Source organism: Anomaloglossus baeobatrachus, chromosome 2 (assembly GCF_048569485.1).
Source record: "Anomaloglossus baeobatrachus isolate aAnoBae1 chromosome 2, aAnoBae1.hap1, whole genome shotgun sequence".
Taxonomy (NCBI): Eukaryota; Metazoa; Chordata; class Amphibia; order Anura; family Aromobatidae; genus Anomaloglossus; species Anomaloglossus baeobatrachus.
In genome coordinates this window covers 228,949,648-228,971,643 of record NC_134354.1, presented here as the reverse complement: position 1 = coordinate 228,971,643, position 21,996 = coordinate 228,949,648, and the positions used below count along the sequence as shown (strand labels likewise).

At 47.5% G+C, this 21,996-nt stretch overlaps 1 protein-coding gene across 4 annotated transcripts in view; it reads right to left on the bottom strand.

Moving 5' to 3' along the window:
* Nucleotides 1-3,479: 3,479 nt before the first annotated feature.
* Nucleotides 3,480-21,996, bottom strand: part of CNTN2 (contactin 2) — a 130,974-nt gene continuing 112,457 nt past the window's right edge. For all 4 annotated transcript variants that reach the window (XM_075335676.1, XM_075335677.1, XM_075335679.1 and 1 more), the window contains one exon: nucleotides 3,480-3,868. In XM_075335676.1, the coding sequence (XP_075191791.1) occupies nucleotides 3,777-3,868 (92 nt within the window). In that variant the 3' untranslated portion in view covers nucleotides 3,480-3,776. The remainder of the gene's footprint in view (nucleotides 3,869-21,996) is intronic.

Genomic DNA, 21,996 nt, shown 5'->3' with positions numbered 1-21,996 from the left:
TTTCCACCATGACTGATTGGTTTTGAAATTTATTTTAATATTTGAAGATGTGTCAAGGTAGCCTGTCCTTATCGTCTCTCGTAATATGTCCTTTTAATATCAACATTCATATGTTGTTTTTTTTTGTAATGATGGAATTGGAGCAACAAAATGTGGTGCATCATATTTGTTTTTTCTACGGATCTTAATTATGTGCTTAAGACCTGCCTCTTGTTTGTCATTACTGTGGGTGGCGCATGTGCAGTTTGATTTCATGGCTGGTCTTTTGGTGTTCAATAAAATGGTGCCAGAGGTGCGCATGGACAGATTCATGTCTCGGCTCAAAGAAAGCGTGTGGAGCGCAAAATTTCAAACAAGGTTGCAGGTCTCTGAAAAATCTGCGACCTAACATTGAAACACCAGAAGCAGGTGGAGGGGCTGGAGCAGGAGGAGAACACCGTATCCACAGTCCCACCTTTTGTGCACCAAAATCTTATTAGATGAAATCTTCAAATCCTGATTAAACGAGAACCACATAGCGAATTTCTTCACCAAAGGTATCAATTTAATCAGTATTACAGCACCGTCATCATTGTTCCTTTACTTTATATTGCTAAATCGTGCTAACAGGTTGTCTTTTACCATGTACTGAGAAGAACTTATATATTTCAGGGCATGAAACACTACTCGTGGTTGACAAGTGTATGAATAAATTGCTTTTAGTTGGCTGCAAAATTCGAAATAGTACCAGTTGAGAAAATGCCAAGTTATTGATTGTGATGAGAGTGGTTGCAAGAATACACAGATCATTCAACTATGTATTGAAGTGATCCCCAACCCTACTGATGTTGACAGCCACATTCAGCTCTGAAAGAGGGTCACAAGCCGCATCCAGCTCTGAGATAGGGTTGCAAGCCACTTTTAGCTTCCACCACTCACAATAGTAACACCCAGGGCCCCCATTACCAGTATTATGACAACCAAAGCTTTTCCTTAGAAATTACCACACCGAGGCAGTATACCTTCATTGAGATCTGTTCTTCTATTAGGGCCTACTCACAAATCTCACCATCTGGAGACCTGCTCTTTTTGGAAGACCTGATGAAAACTCCCCTAGCTGGCAGGCAGCCACAAGCCACACATCTTTGGCCCGAGAACCACATGTGCCTCTCTAGCCACAGGTAGGGGACCCCTGTAATGGTTGTACTTTGCTTTTCGTTCTTACTTCCTTTCTTCATATGGCTGCCGATTTGAGCGGGGAATGGCTCCTTGCCGTCGCAGAGATTGACAGTGGGATTTAATTACTTAACTTGCAAGGGTAGATCAGAGCTTCACCCTTGCCTGTTAGAGACACATGTCAGCTGATCAGATCAACCGACATGTGCAGAGAAAGATACAGGCTCGCCACGTGAGTCTACATCAAAGGGAAGTGCATGAACAATAACGTACTAGTATGTCATAGGTCATAAAGGAATAAAAGATGTAATGTGCACATACCCTTATGCGGTCTTCACACGGTATGATCTATCGTGCGATTGCACGAGCGATCGTACCCGCCCATGTCGTTTGTGCGTCACGGGCAATTAGTTGCCCGTGGCGCACAAAGTCGTTAAACCCCCGTCACACGTACTTACCTGCTGAGCGACCTCGCTCTGGGCGGCGAACGTCCACTTCCTGAAGGGGGAGGGACGTTCGGCGTCACAGCGACATCACACAGTGGCCGGCCAATAGAAGCAGAGGGGTGGAGATGAGTGGGACGTAAACATCCCGCCCACCTCCTTCCTTCCGCATTGCCGGCAGGAGACGCAGGTAAGCTGTGTTCATCGTTCCCGGGCTGTCACACGGAGCGATGTGTGCTGCCCTGGGTACGATGAACAACCGGCACCATTAAAAATAAACAATTTTTTAAAAATAAGCGACGAGTACACGACTCACGATTTGTGAGCGATTCTGCGTCACTCGGAGGTGTCACACGAAACGACGTCGCAAGCGATGCCGGATGTGCGTCACGAAAACCGTGACCCCGACGATGCATCGCGCGATAGCTCGTCTCGACACCCACATTAGGCCCAATTTCATCAAGACTGGCATTTTCCTTGATAAAAGTGTGCTGCAGTAAGATATACCAACATCATTAAGAGGCATGCAGCATTAAATAAATCAGGTGCCTCTTTTAGCGTGCACCATTTACTTTTACTTTGAAATTTTCTTAGACTGAAGTACATTTGTGTTTAAGTGTATGCCACATTTACGATGTTCACTTTGATTAATCCAACACAGCCACAATTTTGTCTATACTCCATCCACTTTTCAAAATATAAGCAGAGCTGCTGTAATAACCTGAAAAGTCCTTTTTTACCCAGCTACTAGTTGTGCAAAACTCTGCAACATTTCTAGCAAGTTTACACTAGGAAACATATTAATAAAACGGGACTTTAGTTTTTTCTCCAGTAACAGCTTCAATACAGTCCATAAAATGTGACCAGTGTCGTAATACCAGACCCAATCCGCAGTCAAGTAATGTGCGATTGTTACTCTCTTTTTCCAAATTCAACACAGCTTGAGTGAATTGTGGAGTGCAGTTCACAGATTCAATTACCATGGAACGACCAGCACCTCTTACACCTAATTTTTCACTGACTGTAGTTCCATCCCTGTATACAAGCTCGGATTATTATACATTTAATTAATATGTTCTGTAAGGTCGCTTTCACACATCTGTATAATGTGGTCTGATACTGTGTATAAGCAGCTGTATTCCATGCACTGCTCCACTGTTCGTACTACTTGGTACAGCCTTCCATTGGCTGTAAACTTGCAGAAAATACCAAAGTATCCAAGGCACTGAAACTATACAGAAAATATCTTTATTGATCCCACCATACACTGAAGAAAAATACAAAAACGCAAAGTTTCGGCCAACGCAGGGCCTTTATCAAGCATACACCTTTTAATGGCCTGATAAAGGCCCTGCGTTGGATGTTTTTGTATTTTTCTTCTGTGTATGCTGGGACCAATAAAGATATTTTCTGTGAAGGAGTTTTGGTGTCTTGGATTCTATGGTATTTACTGTATAATTTAGCTGATGGCAGATCATGATGCACGGACTGGCCGCGGCTCTCCCGCTCTGAGCATGACGGCCTCATAGGATAAATGCAACTGCCATTCTCAGGTCAGGAGATCCGTGTCCAGTCCGTGCATTGTGATCTTGACATTGGACCGAATTATGAAAGAGCCCGGAGACTGATTTAAAAATGTTCTATGGCTGAAATCAATGATGTTCAAAGTTTATGAAACATAAGAGCTGATGAAAGAAGCACAAAAACTCCCAATCCCGTCTTTCTTTCAGAGCTTACATTCTGACACAATTCTATTGGAGCCATTTATATGCTTTAGTCTTTTCTAGAATCACCTGAGGACCATCCATCACAGTCAAGGTACTTTATATTGCCCTTTTGATCATTTCAGCAAGTGATAAATGAAGGAATCAAAGGCAATAGTAGAAAAAAATTGCTATTTATAAAGCATGTACACATGGCTTCATAAGACAAAATCCCAAAATATGTCCCATCAAAAAGTGCTTGCACCCGCCCCGCCTTCTAAAAGTAAATCCCAATGTTAGGAAAACACATCGGCACTAAGCCCCTTTTGCTTTTATACGGCACTTATACTCTGCCAGCAAGTTTTTCTTTCCCCTTATTCTGCTTTCTACAGAAAAATCCTGTCTTTTGCTGTTAGGGATAGCTATTTGTCAACTTCCAGGAAGTGTGAGGCCAAATCTTCCATCTTGTGAGGCCTCAAACTGCAAGATATCTTATCAGGACCAAGACTGCAACTGTTTTAGTCATGCAATTCTGGGATGCAGAGTTTTCGACCATCATGCTGGTTCCTGTGGGAATAAAATGCATATAATAAGGCAAAAACAATAAACTAAAAATAAGCAAAGGCTGTAATATGTAAGGTTAAAGGGGTTAGCCATTTTTGGGAACTTGTTTTTTACTTTAATGTGTATTATTAGGGCTATCATGTATCCATACACATTTCTGACCTCAACTCCATTAAGGTCACTTTTGCAATTGAGTTTATACATTTTGCACTGTTTGCAGAATAAGTTAACTGAAAATCTGTCAGTCAGTCCGCTTTGATGGTGTGGCGGGTTGAAACTCTTTGATCTATCTTTCTCTGAGTTCCTCTCAGATGATTTATGACCACAGCCCACAAAGAATGTGCAGATAAAAAAAACAACCTGTAAAAGCCAAACGTGCAACTTTTTCAATGAAACCCAATTGTAATCATTATTTTCAGTCCCAATCCATACATTAAAGGAAAACATTTGTCCATAAAGGTGGGCAACCCCTTTAAGGTGCCCTTATAATCCGCCAATATGGTAAAACTAAACATTTGGAAATCTGCGTGAGAGAACGTCCACTTGTTCCATAGTCATTTTCTGGCTAAGCAAGTGTTTCTGTGTTCTCTAAAGAGAAAGCTGCCTTATATCTGGGAGAACGATGCGAAAAGCAGTCCGATATCGGATACATGCAATCGATATGTTCCCGACCATCAACCGACCAGCACTCCCATACAAATTAGAATGTTGTCCGAACCTGTCAATATGCCGGGTTCAGCTGACATTAGCCTAATGTGTATGAGGGCATTAAAGCTACAGATCACCTTTTATGAACTTGAAATTGCCAGACATGATAGTACTGTAGACCACTCACCAACTCACCTCACCAACAGGAGACACAAATATCTTATCAGTAAAGGCCCAGTCACACTAAACAACTTACCAGCGATCCCAACAACGATACCACCTGATAGGGATCGCTGGTAAGTTGCTAGGAGGTCGCTGGTGAGATGTCACACTAAGCGACGCTCCAGCGATCCCACCAGCAACCTGACCTGGCAGGGATCGCTGGAGCGCGGCTACACGGGTTGCTGGTGAGCTTTCACAAGCAGATCTCACCAGTGACCAGCCCCCAGTCAGCAGCGATGCATGGAAGCGATGCTGCGCTTGGTAACTAAGGTAAATATCGGGTAACCAACCCGATATTTACCTTGGTTACCAGCGCACACCGCTTAGCCACAGTACACATCGGGTATTTTCCAATATTTTTCCATATGCTTGAGGCATTATACCATTATCTAAGTTTGATGTGCAGCCTTATCCTTGTATAGTATGTACTTTTGGCTTGCACTCAGAAAATATATATTAGTGCTCACTTCAGTTATCCTATTCAGTTATATGTAGTTTTTTTCTGAATGTGAACACAGCTCCGCCCCTTTCGGCCATGTTTTTTCCATCTCCTATATAAGACAGTCATTGGTTACCCCTCTCCACCCACAGCAGTTTTTAATTGCAATGAGATGACACACAGTTAGGGTCACAGAGCTAGGGACCCCAATATAGAAATATACCTTGACGAGGTTTTGGGGCTCAGTTACATTGATCAATGCGATTGCTAAATATCTCCTTTTTCCTAATATTCATGGCAGGTATGCAATTCATTATTCACATGTTCAAGTTAGCAAGTAGCATTTTTCATTGTATTTTCCAATATTTTTCCATATGCTTGAGGCATTATACCATTATCTAAGTCAGCTCCACGCAACAAATGAGGTGAGTAGCGCGATCAGCTGAGCTGACACTGAGGTTACCCGCGGCCACCGCTGGATCCAGCGGTGGCCGCGAGTTACCTGACTGACAGCAGCTGATCGCGCTACTCACCTCATTTGTTGCGTGGAGCTGACAGGAGCGGCGGTGTATTCTGCAGCTCCTGTCACCTGCATGTAGCAGAGCTGGAAGCGACGCTGGAGGTCCGTGGATTACGCCGGACATGGAGGGCTTTGTCTGGGTTAATAAATTGGTGATGAGGGACTTTATTAGTGTTTTTTATTTCTAATAAACTATTTTCTCTATCGTTTCATTGGGGGACACAGGACCATGGGTTATGCTGCTGTCACTAGGAGGCTGACACTAAGTAAACAGAAAAAGTTAGCTCCTCCCCAGCAGTATAACCCCTGAGCCGGAGGCGGGCTCAATCAGTTTTTTGCTTAGTGTCGTAGGAGGCTGATGTGGGCCGACTGGGCCCCCTTCAGCCACTTGATTTTTTGCGTATATTTTTTCTTTTTTCTCTCGGCGACGCTCGTCGCTCTCATCTGTTGGATTTCTCTTTTTCTGCAGGTATCGTTTTCTCTACCTCAGCTCTCGCAGCCCGTGTGGGTACCACTCCCCTGGGTCGCAGAAGCTTGACTTGTCGGGCCCTCTCCCCCGTCCAATTCCACGGTACCACTCCCGGGTTGGCACGCGGGGCTAATCCTTACGGGGCACCCCCTATTCACCCTGCGGTATCACCCCAAGGGGTGCAAGGGGCATACAGCAGGGACTGGACCTCGCAGCGCGTCTGGATGATGATCGGGCCCGCAGCGCTGCCTCACTACAGAGGGGCTCCCTACCCTCACCGGCGTCCATCTCCCTGCCTGCCAGCCTGCCTGCCTCATTCTTCTTCTGCGGCCCGCAGCCAGCCCTCCGGTGTGCGGAGCACACTGGCACAGGTGCAGAGCTCCACACCTGCACACTGCCAGATGCGGCGCCGCTGACCAGGTAGGACACTCCCCCTACCTTCTCCCGGGCGGCTACAAGATATAGGCCCCGGTCCGGGCCTACTCACCGAGCACCCCGGCCTCGCCCCCATCCGGCGCTGGAGTCCACACTGGCAGGGCTCGGCCGGTGCCCGGACATTGCTGCGCGCTGCCGCTCCCGCAGGTAGGACCGTCGGTCTCTACCTTTCCCTGCGCCGGCTGTTTCAAATTTAGGCCCCAGTCCGGGCCTACTCACCGGGCGCCCCAGCCGCGTCTCCATCCGGCGCTGGACTCCTCTCCACACCTGCAGTGCTCGGCCGGTACCAGCTGCCGCGCCGCCGCTCCCGCAAGTAGTACCGCGGTCTCTAGATTCACATGCGCCGGCTGCCTCAAAATTTAGGCCCCGGCTTCGGCCCTGTCTCCGGCGTCACAGGCCCGCCCCCCGCCGCATCGTTATTGGCCGCCGGCCGCTCCGTCTCCGCCCTCCGCTCAGCCCCAGGCATCACAGTGGGGGCGGTGGATGTTTTTTCCCGCTCTCCTGGGCCCGCCTCCAGCCTCCTCAGCGTTCATTTGAAAAAAAAAAAAAGAGGGGATTATGTCAAACTCCTGGTATGCGGTTTGCTGACGCTGCAGCAGCCAGTATATCAGGGGAAAATAGACCCAAGTTTTCCAGGATTATTAAATACAGTGTGGTTTTTCTTTTACTCAGGGTTTGCGTTTTGTACATTAGATTTTTTAACCCTTCAGGTACCTTTTTCGGTCTTTGCATCAAGACACATCCCAATAGGGTTAGTCTATAGAGCTCTCAGAGCTGAGTTCTTTTTAGTTATTTGGGACCGGTACCTCAAGTTTGCGTTTCCCTTAATGGTAATTTTCCGCACATAATGGCAGATTGGTGTTGACAGCTACCGCAGTCCCTGGCACCGCTCGCCCCTGTATCTCGCCCCTCCCGGCTGGTTAACGCCCTGTTTCAGGCCATAGATTCCCTCGCTGACGTCCCTCGGGTTCGTGCACATGCGCTGCGTCCCCCGCCGACGCTTGGTCATACCATCCACAGAACGGCGCCATTCCCTCGGGGAGACGGGTCCCGTACCAGGGACCTTTTTCCTAGGCTAAAAGCGGACCCGCCAGGTCTCGTCTTTCGTGGCCCCCCAGTGTTTCCACCTTATTCCCCAGGTCCAGACTGCCCTTCCTACGGTAGTCTTACGACCCCTCGGGTGTTGGCCAGGATTTCCATCTACGCTGGACTCCGAGCAGGGCCTGGATGTTTTGGCGCAGGACGAATAGCATGCTAGAAATGGTGAGTCAAGCCGTAAGGCTACGGTCAGCCCCTCTTCTCTCCGTGCACCCAGGTCTCCTTTAGGGCGTTTGGAGCAGACCCTTGATGTGCTCGGGGGACATCCAGAGTTCGCCGAGTTACCGCGTGTTCACAGACAACCACCGGACACGACGTTTACCAGCGGTAAGCCATGTCATTGTCATTATTCCCTTCTCCAAAGGGGTTTTCGGAGAGTATGGCCATGCTACACTGGAGTCTTTGATCACAGACATCTACCAGACACGGCGTTTACCAGCGGTAAGTCGTGTGTTTTTGTCATTATCATTCCCCCGAAGGGCTCTGGAGAGAGGGGGCAGTCGCCTTGCAGAGACGGAGAGGGCAGGCCCCTGCGGTTTCATTGGAATACAGTTCGCCGTGGGACTGCGTTATCACGGATAATCCCAGGCCTCGATTTTTACCAGTGGTAAGTCCTTTTATTGTCATTACCCCTTCTAGAAAGGGGGCTCCAAATGGAAAGGGGCACCCCACCCCGTAGTCGACCCGCCTGTGTTCCTCCGGGTTCTCGTCCCGAACGTGGCGTCCCTCAGAGAATCAGCGAACTCCATACGCAGCGGACCAAGTTCCACCTATGCCGTCCCAGGACTGGTTATCATCTTCAGTGAGTACCCTCTCTTCACATACCTGGGGCCTGCCTGCCGCTCGGCCTGTGCCTCTACCATCAGTGTGTCCACCCGTCGAGACCTCTGACTAGGGATCAGGAACGCAGATTCGGCATCTAGGAGGTCACTGACTTCCCTTCCGACTTTAGGGAACGCCCCTCTGAAGGTAGGCGAGTTCAGTGGCCCCCCTTGGCTACGTCAGGGTAGAGTACTTCTCTCCTCTAGACTACGTAAGGGAAGGGTTCATCCCTTTCCCTGCATCGACCCAGAGGCATCAGGATCGTTCCCTCACACTAGGTCCCAGCCCGTTCACGCCGCTCTCGTCAGGAAGCCTCTTTCCCTCCAACAGCCCCTCCGCCTTGCGTGGCAGCGGACCGTTCCAGTTTTTTGTAAGAGCGCTGGCAGGGATCTCTGTCCCTGCGCACCCTACTCTACAGGGCTGCCAGGTTCTCTACGCCCAAGTACGGCCGGGAGGCCCAGGGTTCTCCCTTCAAGATTCCTTGCTTGAGGTTTAGACCGTCATATTCACTTTCCGCTACTAGGGTAGCTGAGATACCGGAACGAGTCCTCCCAGACCCCGGCTCGGTCCATCATCCCTTAGGCACGGTTTCTTCGAGCCCGGTCAGGGGTAGCTACTCCTCACGCAGGAATAGTTTCCTTCCTGGCACAGAGTCCCGCGTACCCTTGCCACCCGCTCCCGTTTTGGCTATGCGAGCCCTCGGCAGTCTGTGCAGGTGATGGTGACGGTGCACGTACCAGATTTCATCCTTTTCTCTCCAGTGGACCACACTGAAGATCGGAGACAAAGAGGGTTCCGTCTTCACGGTTGATCCGCCAATCTTCTCATAGCGGACCAGTCTTCGAAATCGTCCCTTGAGAAGCTTCCCTTCCCTCCGCTGGAGGATATTATCAACCGTCACCAGTCTCCCGTGCTAGGGTATGCTACCCCCACTTTTTCCTCGGCACGGTCCCGAGGGACAGCCCTAGAGCGTTGTTTTCCCTTCAACATTCCGGAAGCCAGAGTCATCCGGTTAGCACGGCTACAATTCTTCTCTGGGTCGGGCCTTGCCCAGTCAGGTTCCAGTCGGACCATGCCACAGCGGTGACGTGGATCATCCGCCAGGTAGACGCAGAGAGTGTCATGGCAAAGGAAGAGGCCAAGAAGATTTTGCCCTGGGACGGGTCCATTAACTCGCTAATCTCGGCATTCCATCCCCGGCATGGACGTTTTGGACGGCCGATTTTTTCGGTAGGAAAGACCTTCCTTGGGGAAAGGGCTCCTCAACAGGGAAGTCACCAGTCAGTTCACGGGCGAGGGAAGACCTCCAGTCGTGGACTTATTGTTCTCCCGTTCCAATTTTCAAGTCAATAGTGCTTCGAGTGTACCACCTGCTCTGGACTAGGTGACGACACCCTGGACCGGTCAGTAGCCTGTTCAGGTTCTCCTGCATCTTCCCGCAGCTTCCCATGGTCTCGAGGGTTCTCAGGATGGACCAAGGCAACGATGCCTCTGGAGTGACCCAGGCGAGCATAGTTCGCATAGCCTACTCAACTCCTCACGGAGGCCCCGGGGCTCCTTCCCGACCGCCAAGTTCTCCGTGTCGGGGCCCCTCTCCTCTACCAGGACTCAAAGGTCCCAAGTTCGACGGCCTCACCAGTGGATCCCGGGTACTGCCTCGGTCAGGTCTGTTGACAAGAGGATTACAGACAACGTTGAAGGCCGGGAATCCAGTTTCCTCCAGGATCTATTTCCACTAGGAAAGAGCTCCCCCGGTGGGTGAGGACCACATCTTCCTTCCTTTTTGCTGGCATTCTTCCAGTCAGATCCGAATGCGGCCCTCTCGCGCGTCCCTGTATCGGCCAGGTGTCGGCCCGTTTCGCTTCGATTTTTTTCGGAGTCTTTTCACTTCCGTCCTCCAATCAGAGCCTTCGCTCAGAGAAGCGTTCATCTGGCTCGGCTGTTTCATCGTTCCCTAAGAACGTGGGTTCTTTTTTCCAGTGAGGGTTCGTTCAAGGTACCCCCTTTTTTCCCAGCTCCACCTGTTTTTGTTAGGTGGGCTCCTCGTGGCCATCTCGTTGTTACAGACAGCATCAGGGCGGACAGCCCTCTTGTTGTTCTTCCCCCCTTTTTGTTTTCCAGCGCCTCCAGCAGGACAAGGGGAGGCTCCGGCCAGAACTCTTCGTTTCTGTCCAAGGCAGCTCGCTGTTTCCTTCCAGAAGAGGTGTTTAGTATTCGGTTTTCGGTTCTAGTCTCCTCTCTCAGCCGGAAAGGGGCCTAGTTCGTTCCAGAACTGGTATGAGCCCTCAGTCTTACATGTCTGCAGGACACCCGGTTCGGTTACACCGACAACCAGTCCACCTTCGGCGCCAGGGGCCAGATTTTTCACATGGATCCATTACTCCATATGTGAAGACTATCGCATGAAGGGCGGACTTCCGCCGCGGTCTACCGAGCAAGGGGTACCCCCTTGGACGATTGGACTCCAGATGTCGACCGTCCAGGTTCCCTGGGCCGCCACCCGATCTAGTCGGCATACCTTTACTAGTTTCTACCAGGCTCACACCCAAGCTTCGGCATCGGCCAGCCTTGGAGTAGGGTTTGCGGGTGGCAGTGACACACCTGTAACAACGTAAGGGCTTGTAAGTCTGGCGCAAGCCCGACGGTGAAGCGGTTGCCTTCCTATCTCCGGTGATGGTTTTTCTTCCCACCCAGGGACTGCTTTTGGACGTCCCATGGTCCTGTGTCCCCCAATGAAACGATAGAGAAAGAAGGATTTTTGTGTACTCACCGTAAAATCTCTTTCTCTGAGTCTTCATTGGGGGACACAGCACCCACCCTGCTTGTGTTATTTGCTATATATATTACCTGTCGGTTACCTCAGTGGCTATTTCCCCAGGCCACTGGTCACTCGACTATTATTCATAGTTTTTATCTGTATTATCCAGAATGGTTTGATTCTCCTCCTACTGCTTGTGCACTAAACTGATTGAGCCCGCCTCCGGCTCAGGGGTTATACTGCTGGGGAGGAGCTAACTTTTTCTGTTTACTTAGTGTCAGCCTCCTAGTGACAGCAGCATAACCCATGGTCCTGTGTCCCCCAATGAAGACTCAGAGAAAGAGATTTTACGGTGAGTACACAAAAATCCTTCTTTTTCGGGTGTGTGTGTGTGTTTTTTAAATGTCACTTACAGATTAATCATGGAAGGTATCTCGGGGAGACGCCTGACATGATTAATCTAGGACTTATTGGCAGCTATGGGCTGCCAATAACTCCTTATTACCCCGATTTGCCAACGCACCAGGGCAAATCGGGAAGAGCCGGGTACTGTCCCAGAACTGTCGCATATAATGTATGCGGCAATTCTGGGCGGCTGCTGACTGATATTGTTAGGCTGGGAGGCTCCCCATAACGTGGGGCTCCCCATCCTGAGAATACCAGCCTTCAGCCGTATGGCTTTATCTGGCTGGTATTAAAATGGGGGGGACCGCACGCCGTTTTTTTAAATTATTTATTTATTTTACTGCACAGTATAGTGTAGTATAGCAATATACAATATATCCAATTAGAAGAAGGCAAAGTAGCTGGATAAATGGGGCATAGAAAATAAATTCAGACATAAAACGTAACTTTTACTGTGTTCCAATAAAACATGAACTTGCGTTCATAAAGTGAGTTAAAATCATAGGGTGACAATCATCCGATCACTCATGTATGCACCCTCAGGGTCAATGGAAAGACCCAAATGATATGCGCTACCTTAGTTAGCTTAGAGTGGAAATACGGCTATACCACCTCAAACCACTATACCAGACCAAGATAGTAGTATCATATACACACAGAACAGTGTATATTCTGAACTCCCAGCTCAAGGGAAAAGGAACGTTCATGTGTGTGTATCTAAAGGGATACTCATAGGGGGAAGACCATATAAAGCAGTGGTCCCTGTAAGCGGGAATGGTCTTACCACATCCCTCGATGCACGGCGGGCATAATCTATGGAATACCGGTTCCGTAGGGGGAGCTGTCACTCAGCACTTTAGATCCCAAACCAGCCGGTTATACCATGTCAGGCATGTCTCAGTAGGCTCCCACTCCCAACGTTTCAAAAATGGATCATCAGGGGAGTCCAAGTGGGATATAGGTAGCGGACATCAGTATATCATTATCATCCACCGATGTCCCGCACACTATAAGAGCAATGAACAATAATCAGAAAAGCCCAAAAAGGATAGCAATGAACCGCATATCAATCGGTTATAGTAACTCACCGCTCACTGGCGTATCTCCAGTCTCATTCAAAATAGCCGCGCTTCGCACCCGGAAGAGCGCTCCAGATAAAGCCCGGCGCATGCGCGGAATGGCTGGATTTTCGTGACGCGTACTCCCAGAACACCCCTTACCGGAAGTTACGCGTCATCCAGGCAACGTCACTGGAGCGACGTGGCCGTCCTCACCCGATGCAATCACATCCGGTTGAGTGGAACGCACGCATATCCATTACCAGGAAGCCGCAATAGCGCCTCCATAGCAACGATAACATCATATGTTGCTGCCGCGTTAGTGTTAGTGAATTATAGGGCATGAAGGAACAAGTCCAAACAAAGAATGCCCATGTATATGGTATGTGTCACAGGTCAGGTATATGTAAAAAGTACCGGGCAATGGGTCAGAGGCCATATAAAGGTACCTGGGGAAAGGGGGGACAGATATAGCAGGGGGATGTATTATACCAAATAGTCATCGAGAGAGGGAGGCCAATCCCAAGGGGGCGACCATCAGGGCAGCCCGAAGGAGACGGGAGGGGATCATCCAAAGAGGGGTACAGCGGCGATTCTAAAGTGCACACTAAACCGCTGACCCTACCGGAAAAAGGAGGCCCTACCTAACATGTGGGGGTCGGCACCCTAGCAATCTACACGTCCATGGTGCCCCCACTCGGGCGTCGTCTTTCCCTCCTATTATAGCCCTAGATTCTAAGGTGCTCCTAAAAAGGGGGTGAAAGAGAGGGATTCGTTCAATCCCATTGGCGCCACAGTGTCCAGGGTATATATCCAGAAGCACTCTTTCTGGAGGATGATCTTATCCCAATTTCCACCACGTGGGGGGGGGTTGATCAAATCAATCCCCATTACCTTGAAACTATCCAGGTTGCCATCATGGAAGGCGTTGAAATGCCTTGCCACTGGTGTGTCATTCTTCTTGACGATGTCATTTCTGTGTTCTCCTATTCTACGCCTCAACTCCCTGATGGTTTTACCCACATATAGCCGGCCACATCCGCAGCTCACCCTATACACCACCCCCTTCGATTTGCATGTTATAAGTGACCTCAAGGAATAGACTTTGTTGCCCTTTGAGTTTTTAAATTCTTTTCCTTCCTCTACATATTTACAATTGATGCAATCATGGCACTTAAAACAGCCTTTTACACCACTCCTTTCCATGGTTGAAGTCCTCTCTTGAAAATGGCTATGGACTAATCTATCACCCAGGGATCTCGCCTTTCTAAAGGTGATCGATGGGTAGTCAAATAGATGTTTGTCAATTGTGGGATCCATGTGTAATATGGGCCAGTATTTAGACAATGTTTTTCTCAAGTCTACTGCACCATTGTTGAAAGTTGTGATAAACCTCAAGGTATCCGGGGTGGCAGTTTTTTGGTGGTTGGAATTAAGTAAACTACTGCGGTCCAAGCCGCAAGTAGATTGGTACGCCTCCATGATCACCCGCTCGGGGTAGCCTCTCTCCCTCAGACGTCCCATCAGGTCGGCTGATTGTGTTTTAAAGGTGGCATCATCCGAACAGTTTCTCCGCATTCTCGTAAACTGTCCCTTAGGGATCCCCCTTTTTAAGGGAACAGGGTGGGCACTCTCCCATTTTAGCAGAGAGTTTGAGGAGGTGGTCTTTCGATAGGTAGTTGTTCTTAAGCGGCCCTCTGGACCTTTTTCGACCAGGACATCAAGAAACGCCAACTTGTCACCACCCACCTCACTAGTGAAGTGTAGACCTATGTTATTAATGTTCAGTCTGTTCATGAACAAGTTGAAGGCCATCTCTGAGCCCTTCCAGACAACGAAGACATCGTCAATGTATCTAACCCATAAGACGATGTCTTCGGTGTCCACCAGGCCCCCAAATACCACCTTCTCCTCCCACCAGCCCAGGAGGAGGTTGGCATACGATGGGGCACAACACGTCCCCATCGCTGTCCCCCTGAGCTGATGGAAGAACCTCCCCCCAAAAGTGAACACATTTTTGGTTAGACAAAAGGTTAGGGCCTTAATCACGAAGGTGTTGTGTTGTTCATACTGATTGCCCCTAGTGCTGAGGAAATACTTCACTGCTTCCACCCCTGCATCGTGGGGGATGGACGAGTATAGGGCCTCCACGTCAATACTACACAGTAGCATGCCTTCCTCTAGAAAGATGTCGTCAATTCTACGTAGGAAGTCCGTGGTGTCCCTCAGATACGAATTGAGGGAGAGCACAAAGGGTCTTAGAATCCTGTCTACATAAATACTCAATTTTTCAGTGAGACTGCCAATACCCGACACAATAGGACGACCTTTCAGAGGGTCATACCCCTTGTGTATCTTTGGTAAAATGTAGAAAGTTGCCATTATTGGAAAACTAGGCAGTAGATAATCAAACTCATTTTTGTCTATGATATTTAGGTCAAGAGCTTCAACCAGCATATTCTTCATTTCATTTTTAAAAATCATGGTTGGGTTTGACCTAAGTTTCGCATAGCACGCCTCATCATTAAGTATATCAAGACAGATGTTTTTGTAGTCCCTGGAATCCAGTATCACCACGTTGCCCCCCTTATCAGAGGGCTTGATGGTGATACTAGGATCCTTCTCTAGACCCTGTAAGCTGAGCACTTCCATTTTTGACAGGTTATATTGACCCCTACGTGTTCTTGTACAATTTCTTATGTCCTCAGTCACTAGATTCACGAACACGTCTATAGCATCGACCTCCGCAGATGTAGGGGGCATTCTCACACTTTTGTTCTTTAGATCCGTGAATGGACCTTCACCTAATTCATTGGGGTTGGTATCACTGAGATGGAATAGTAATCTCACATCCTGTATGAGGTCCTCTGGGATCCCCAATTCTGCTGATGTTTTCTCGTTTTGTTTACCAAAAAATTTCTTCCATTTAAGGCGCCTAGCAAACAGGTTGAGATCTTTTATAGCTGTGAATTCATCAAAATCCGTGGTGGGGACAAAGGACAAGCCCTTGTTCAAAACCAATAGTTCGGTATTGTTAAGATGTCTGGAAGACAAATTTATCACCTGTGGAGCTCTACCCATTACATGGGATTGATTACACCTTTGCTCCTCAGGTGATATTGGTTGTCTAAAAAACCACCACGGCCTGAATTATGGTTGGCTCCCCTAAAGTTGCCTCTACCCCTTCCTCTGTGTTTCTTATATTGTTGTTGAGGTTTGAACGGATTATTTCTAGAGTCAGTATCAGAGAGTTCCGCATCAGTGGAGGAAAAGTCTGTCTCGCTCTGTCTAATGTTCCGGTTATTAGATGGGAAATAGACCTTGTTATCTTTAAAATCTTGAAGATCCCTGATATAGAATTTATGTTTTCTTTCTTTCAGTTTGTATTGAAATTTCTCAATTACGCCTTGCAATACAATTTCTTTGTTGGCAAACTCGCTCTCGCCAGAAAATTTGCGTGTTATATCTATATGTTCCTTTAGGGAATCTTCTAGAGCTGACAGACTTTTCCTCTCTTCTTCTAACAGAAGTTTCATAAGCCTAAGGGAGCTCTCAGTAGCTTCCTTTTCCCATTTGGTTATGAAGTCCGGGTTTTTATGGCGATACCCCGGCTGAAGTGTAATCCTAAGATGTCTAGGGACGATTCTATCTTTTAGATAGCTTTCAAGTGATTGAACTTCCCACCAGGATATTATCCTTTCTTTATAGACCCTAGTGAGGTCTTTGAAAGCACCACTTAGGGTGGGGGTATACCTTTTCAGAACCAGATTTTTTTCGGAAAACACATCCTTTGCCTCAGAGGCCCACTGCCTGGTATCAATATCAGCGGATAAAAAACCTGCCATAGAACAGCTAGTAATTATGTAGTATAGCAATATACAATATATCCAATTAGAAGAAGGCAAAGTAGCTGGATAAATGGGGCATAGAAAATAAATTCAGACATAAAACGTAACTTTTACTGTGTTCCAATAAAACATGAACTTGCGTTCATAAAGTGAGTTAAAATCATAGGGTGACAATCATCCGATCACTCATGTATGCACCCTCAGGGTCAATGGAAAGACCCAAATGATATGCGCTACCTTAGTTAGCTTAGAGTGGAAATACGGCTATACCACCTCAAACCACTATACCAGACCAAGATAGTAGTATCATATACACACAGAACAGTGTATATTCTGAACTCCCAGCTCAAGGGAAAAGGAACGTTCATGTGTGTGTATCTAAAGGGATACTCATAGGGGGAAGACCATATAAAGCAGTGGTCCCTGTAAGCGGGAATGGTCTTACCACATCCCTCGATGCACGGCGGGCATAATCTATGGAATACCGGTTCCGTAGGGGGAGCTGTCACTCAGCACTTTAGATCCCAAACCAGCCGGTTATACCATGTCAGGCATGTCTCAGTAGGCTCCCACTCCCAACGTTTCAAAAATGGATCATCAGGGGAGTCCAAGTGGGATATAGGTAGCGGACATCAGTATATCATTATCATCCACCGATGTCCCGCACACTATAAGAGCAATGAACAATAATCAGAAAAGCCCAAAAAGGATAGCAATGAACCGCATATCAATCGGTTATAGTAACTCACCGCTCACTGGCGTATCTCCAGTCTCATTCAAAATAGCCGCGCTTCGCACCCGGAAGAGCGCTCCAGATTATCAGGTTATCTGGAGCGCTCTTCCGGGTGCGAAGCGCGGCTATTTTGAATGAGACTGGAGATACGCCAGTGAGCGGTGAGTTACTATAACCGATTGATATGCGGTTCATTGCTATCCTTTTTGGGCTTTTCTGATTATTGTTCATTGCTCTTATAGTGTGCGGGACATCGGTGGATGATAATGATATACTGATGTCCGCTACCTATATCCCACTTGGACTCCCCTGATGATCCATTTTTGAAACGTTGGGAGTGGGAGCCTACTGAGACATGCCTGACATGGTATAACCGGCTGGTTTGGGATCTAAAGTGCTGAGTGACAGCTCCCCCTACGGAACCGGTATTCCATAGATTATGCCCGCCGTGCATCGAGGGATGTGGTAAGACCATTCCCGCTTACAGGGACCACTGCTTTATATGGTCTTCCCCCTATGAGTATCCCTTTAGATACACACACATGAACGTTCCTTTTCCCTTGAGCTGGGAGTTCAGAATATACACTGTTCTGTGTGTATATGATACTACTATCTTGGTCTGGTATAGTGGTTTGAGGTGGTATAGCCGTATTTCCACTCTAAGCTAACTAAGGTAGCGCATATCATTTGGGTCTTTCCATTGACCCTGAGGGTGCATACATGAGTGATCGGATGATTGTCACCCTATGATTTTAACTCACTTTATGAACGCAAGTTCATGTTTTATTGGAACACAGTAAAAGTTACGTTTTATGTCTGAATTTATTTTCTATGCCCCATTTATCCAGCTACTTTGCCTTCTTCTAATTGGATATATTGTATATTGCTATACTACATAATTACTAGCTGTTCTATGGCAGGTTTTTTATCCGCTGATATTGATACCAGGCAGTGGGCCTCTGAGGCAAAGGATGTGTTTTCCGAAAAAAATCTGGTTCTGAAAAGGTATACCCCCACCCTAAGTGGTGCTTTCAAAGACCTCACTAGGGTCTATAAAGAAAGGATAATATCCTGGTGGGAAGTTCAATCACTTGAAAGCTATCTAAAAGATAGAATCGTCCCTAGACATCTTAGGATTACACTTCAGCCGGGGTATCGCCATAAAAACCCGGACTTCATAACCAAATGGGAAAAGGAAGCTACTGAGAGCTCCCTTAGGCTTATGAAACTTCTGTTAGAAGAAGAGAGGAAAAGTCTGTCAGCTCTAGAAGATTCCCTAAAGGAACATATAGATATAACACGCAAATTTTCTGGCGAGAGCGAGTTTGCCAACAAAGAAATTGTATTGCAAGGCGTAATTGAGAAATTTCAATACAAACTGAAAGAAAGAAAACATAAATTCTATATCAGGGATCTTCAAGATTTTAAAGATAACAAGGTCTATTTCCCATCTAATAACCGGAACATTAGACAGAGCGAGACAGACTTTTCCTCCACTGATGCGGAACTCTCTGATACTGACTCTAGAAATAATCCGTTCAAACCTCAACAACAATATAAGAAACACAGAGGAAGGGGTAGAGGCAACTTTAGGGGAGCCAACCATAATTCAGGCCGTGGTGGTTTTTTAGACAACCAATATCACCTGAGGAGCAAAGGTGTAATCAATCCCATGTAATGGGTAGAGCTCCACAGGTGATAAATTTGTCTTCCAGACATCTTAACAATACCGAACTATTGGTTTTGAACAAGGGCTTGTCCTTTGTCCCCACCACGGATTTTGATGAATTCACAGCTATAAAAGATCTCAACCTGTTTGCTAGGCGCCTTAAATGGAAGAAATTTTTTGGTAAACAAAACGAGAAAACATCAGCAGAATTGGGGATCCCAGAGGACCTCATACAGGATGTGAGATTACTATTCCATCTCAGTGATACCAACCCCAATGAATTAGGTGAAGGTCCATTCACGGATCTAAAGAACAAAAGTGTGAGAATGCCCCCTACATCTGCGGAGGTCGATGCTATAGACGTGTTCGTGAATCTAGTGACTGAGGACATAAGAAATTGTACAAGAACACGTAGGGGTCAATATAACCTGTCAAAAATGGAAGTGCTCAGCTTACAGGGTCTAGAGAAGGATCCTAGTATCACCATCAAGCCCTCTGATAAGGGGGGCAACGTGGTGATACTGGATTCCAGGGACTACAAAAACATCTGTCTTGATATACTTAATGATGAGGCGTGCTATGCGAAACTTAGGTCAAACCCAACCATGATTTTTAAAAATGAAATGAAGAATATGCTGGTTGAAGCTCTTGACCTAAATATCATAGACAAAAATGAGTTTGATTATCTACTGCCTAGTTTTCCAATAATGGCAACTTTCTACATTTTACCAAAGATACACAAGGGGTATGACCCTCTGAAAGGTCGTCCTATTGTGTCGGGTATTGGCAGTCTCACTGAAAAATTGAGTATTTATGTAGACAGGATTCTAAGACCCTTTGTGCTCTCCCTCAATTCGTATCTGAGGGACACCACGGACTTCCTACGTAGAATTGACGACATCTTTCTAGAGGAAGGCATGCTACTGTGTAGTATTGACGTGGAGGCCCTATACTCGTCCATCCCCCACGATGCAGGGGTGGAAGCAGTGAAGTATTTCCTCAGCACTAGGGGCAATCAGTATGAACAACACAACACCTTCGTGATTAAGGCCCTAACCTTTTGTCTAACCAAAAATGTGTTCACCTTTGGGGGGAGGTTCTTCCATCAGCTCAGGGGGACAGCGATGGGGACGTGTTGTGCCCCATCGTATGCCAACCTCCTCCTGGGCTGGTGGGAGGAGAAGGTGGTATTTGGGGGCCTGGTGGACACCGAAGACATCGTCTTATGGGTTAGATACATTGACGATGTCTTCGTTGTCTGGAAGGGCTCAGAGATGGCCTTCAACTTGTTCATGAACAGACTGAACATTAATAACATAGGTCTACACTTCACTAGTGAGGTGGGTGGTGACAAGTTGGCGTTTCTTGATGTCCTGGTCGAAAAAGGTCCAGAGGGCCGCTTAAGAACAACTACCTATCGAAAGACCACCTCCTCAAACTCTCTGCTAAAATGGGAGAGTGCCCACCCTGTTCCCTTAAAAAGGGGGATCCCTAAGGGACAGTTTACGAGAATGCGGAGAAACTGTTCGGATGATGCCACCTTTAAAACACAATCAGCCGACCTGATGGGACGTCTGAGGGAGAGAGGCTACCCCGAGCGGGTGATCATGGAGGCGTACCAATCTACTTGCGGCTTGGACCGCAGTAGTTTACTTAATTCCAACCACCAAAAAACTGCCACCCCGGATACCTTGAGGTTTATCACAACTTTCAACAATGGTGCAGTAGACTTGAGAAAAACATTGTCTAAATACTGGCCCATATTACACATGGATCCCACAATTGACAAACATCTATTTGACTACCCATCGATCACCTTTAGAAAGGCGAGATCCCTGGGTGATAGATTAGTCCATAGCCATTTTCAAGAGAGGACTTCAACCATGGAAAGGAGTGGTGTAAAAGGCTGTTTTAAGTGCCATGATTGCATCAATTGTAAATATGTAGAGGAAGGAAAAGAATTTAAAAACTCAAAGGGCAACAAAGTCTATTCCTTGAGGTCACTTATAACATGCAAATCGAAGGGGGTGGTGTATAGGGTGAGCTGCGGATGTGGCCGGCTATATGTGGGTAAAACCATCAGGGAGTTGAGGCGTAGAATAGGAGAACACAGAAATGACATCGTCAAGAAGAATGACACACCAGTGGCAAGGCATTTCAACGCCTTCCATGATGGCAACCTGGATAGTTTCAAGGTAATGGGGATTGATTTGATCAACCCCCCCCCACGTGGTGGAAATTGGGATAAGATCATCCTCCAGAAAGAGTGCTTCTGGATATATACCCTGGACACTGTGGCGCCAATGGGATTGAACGAATCCCTCTCTTTCACCCCCTTTTTAGGAGCACCTTAGAATCTAGGGCTATAATAGGAGGGAAAGACGACGCCCGAGTGGGGGCACCATGGACGTGTAGATTGCTAGGGTGCCGACCCCCACATGTTAGGTAGGGCCTCCTTTTTCCGGTAGGGTCAGCGGTTTAGTGTGCACTTTAGAATCGCCGCTGTACCCCTCTTTGGATGATCCCCTCCCGTCTCCTTCGGGCTGCCCTGATGGTCGCCCCCTTGGGATTGGCCTCCCTCTCTCGATGACTATTTGGTATAATACATCCCCCTGCTATATCTGTCCCCCCTTTCCCCAGGTACCTTTATATGGCCTCTGACCCATTGCCCGGTACTTTTTACATATACCTGACCTGTGACACATACCATATACATGGGCATTCTTTGTTTGGACTTGTTCCTTCATGCCCTATAATTCACTAACACTAACGCGGCAGCAACATATGATGTTATCGTTGCTATGGAGGCGCTATTGCGGCTTCCTGGTAATGGATATGCGTGCGTTCCACTCAACCGGATGTGATTGCATCGGGTGAGGACGGCCACGTCGCTCCAGTGACGTTGCCTGGATGACGCGTAACTTCCGGTAAGGGGTGTTCTGGGAGTACGCGTCACGAAAATCCAGCCATTCCGCGCATGCGCCGGGCTTTATCTGGAGCGCTCTTC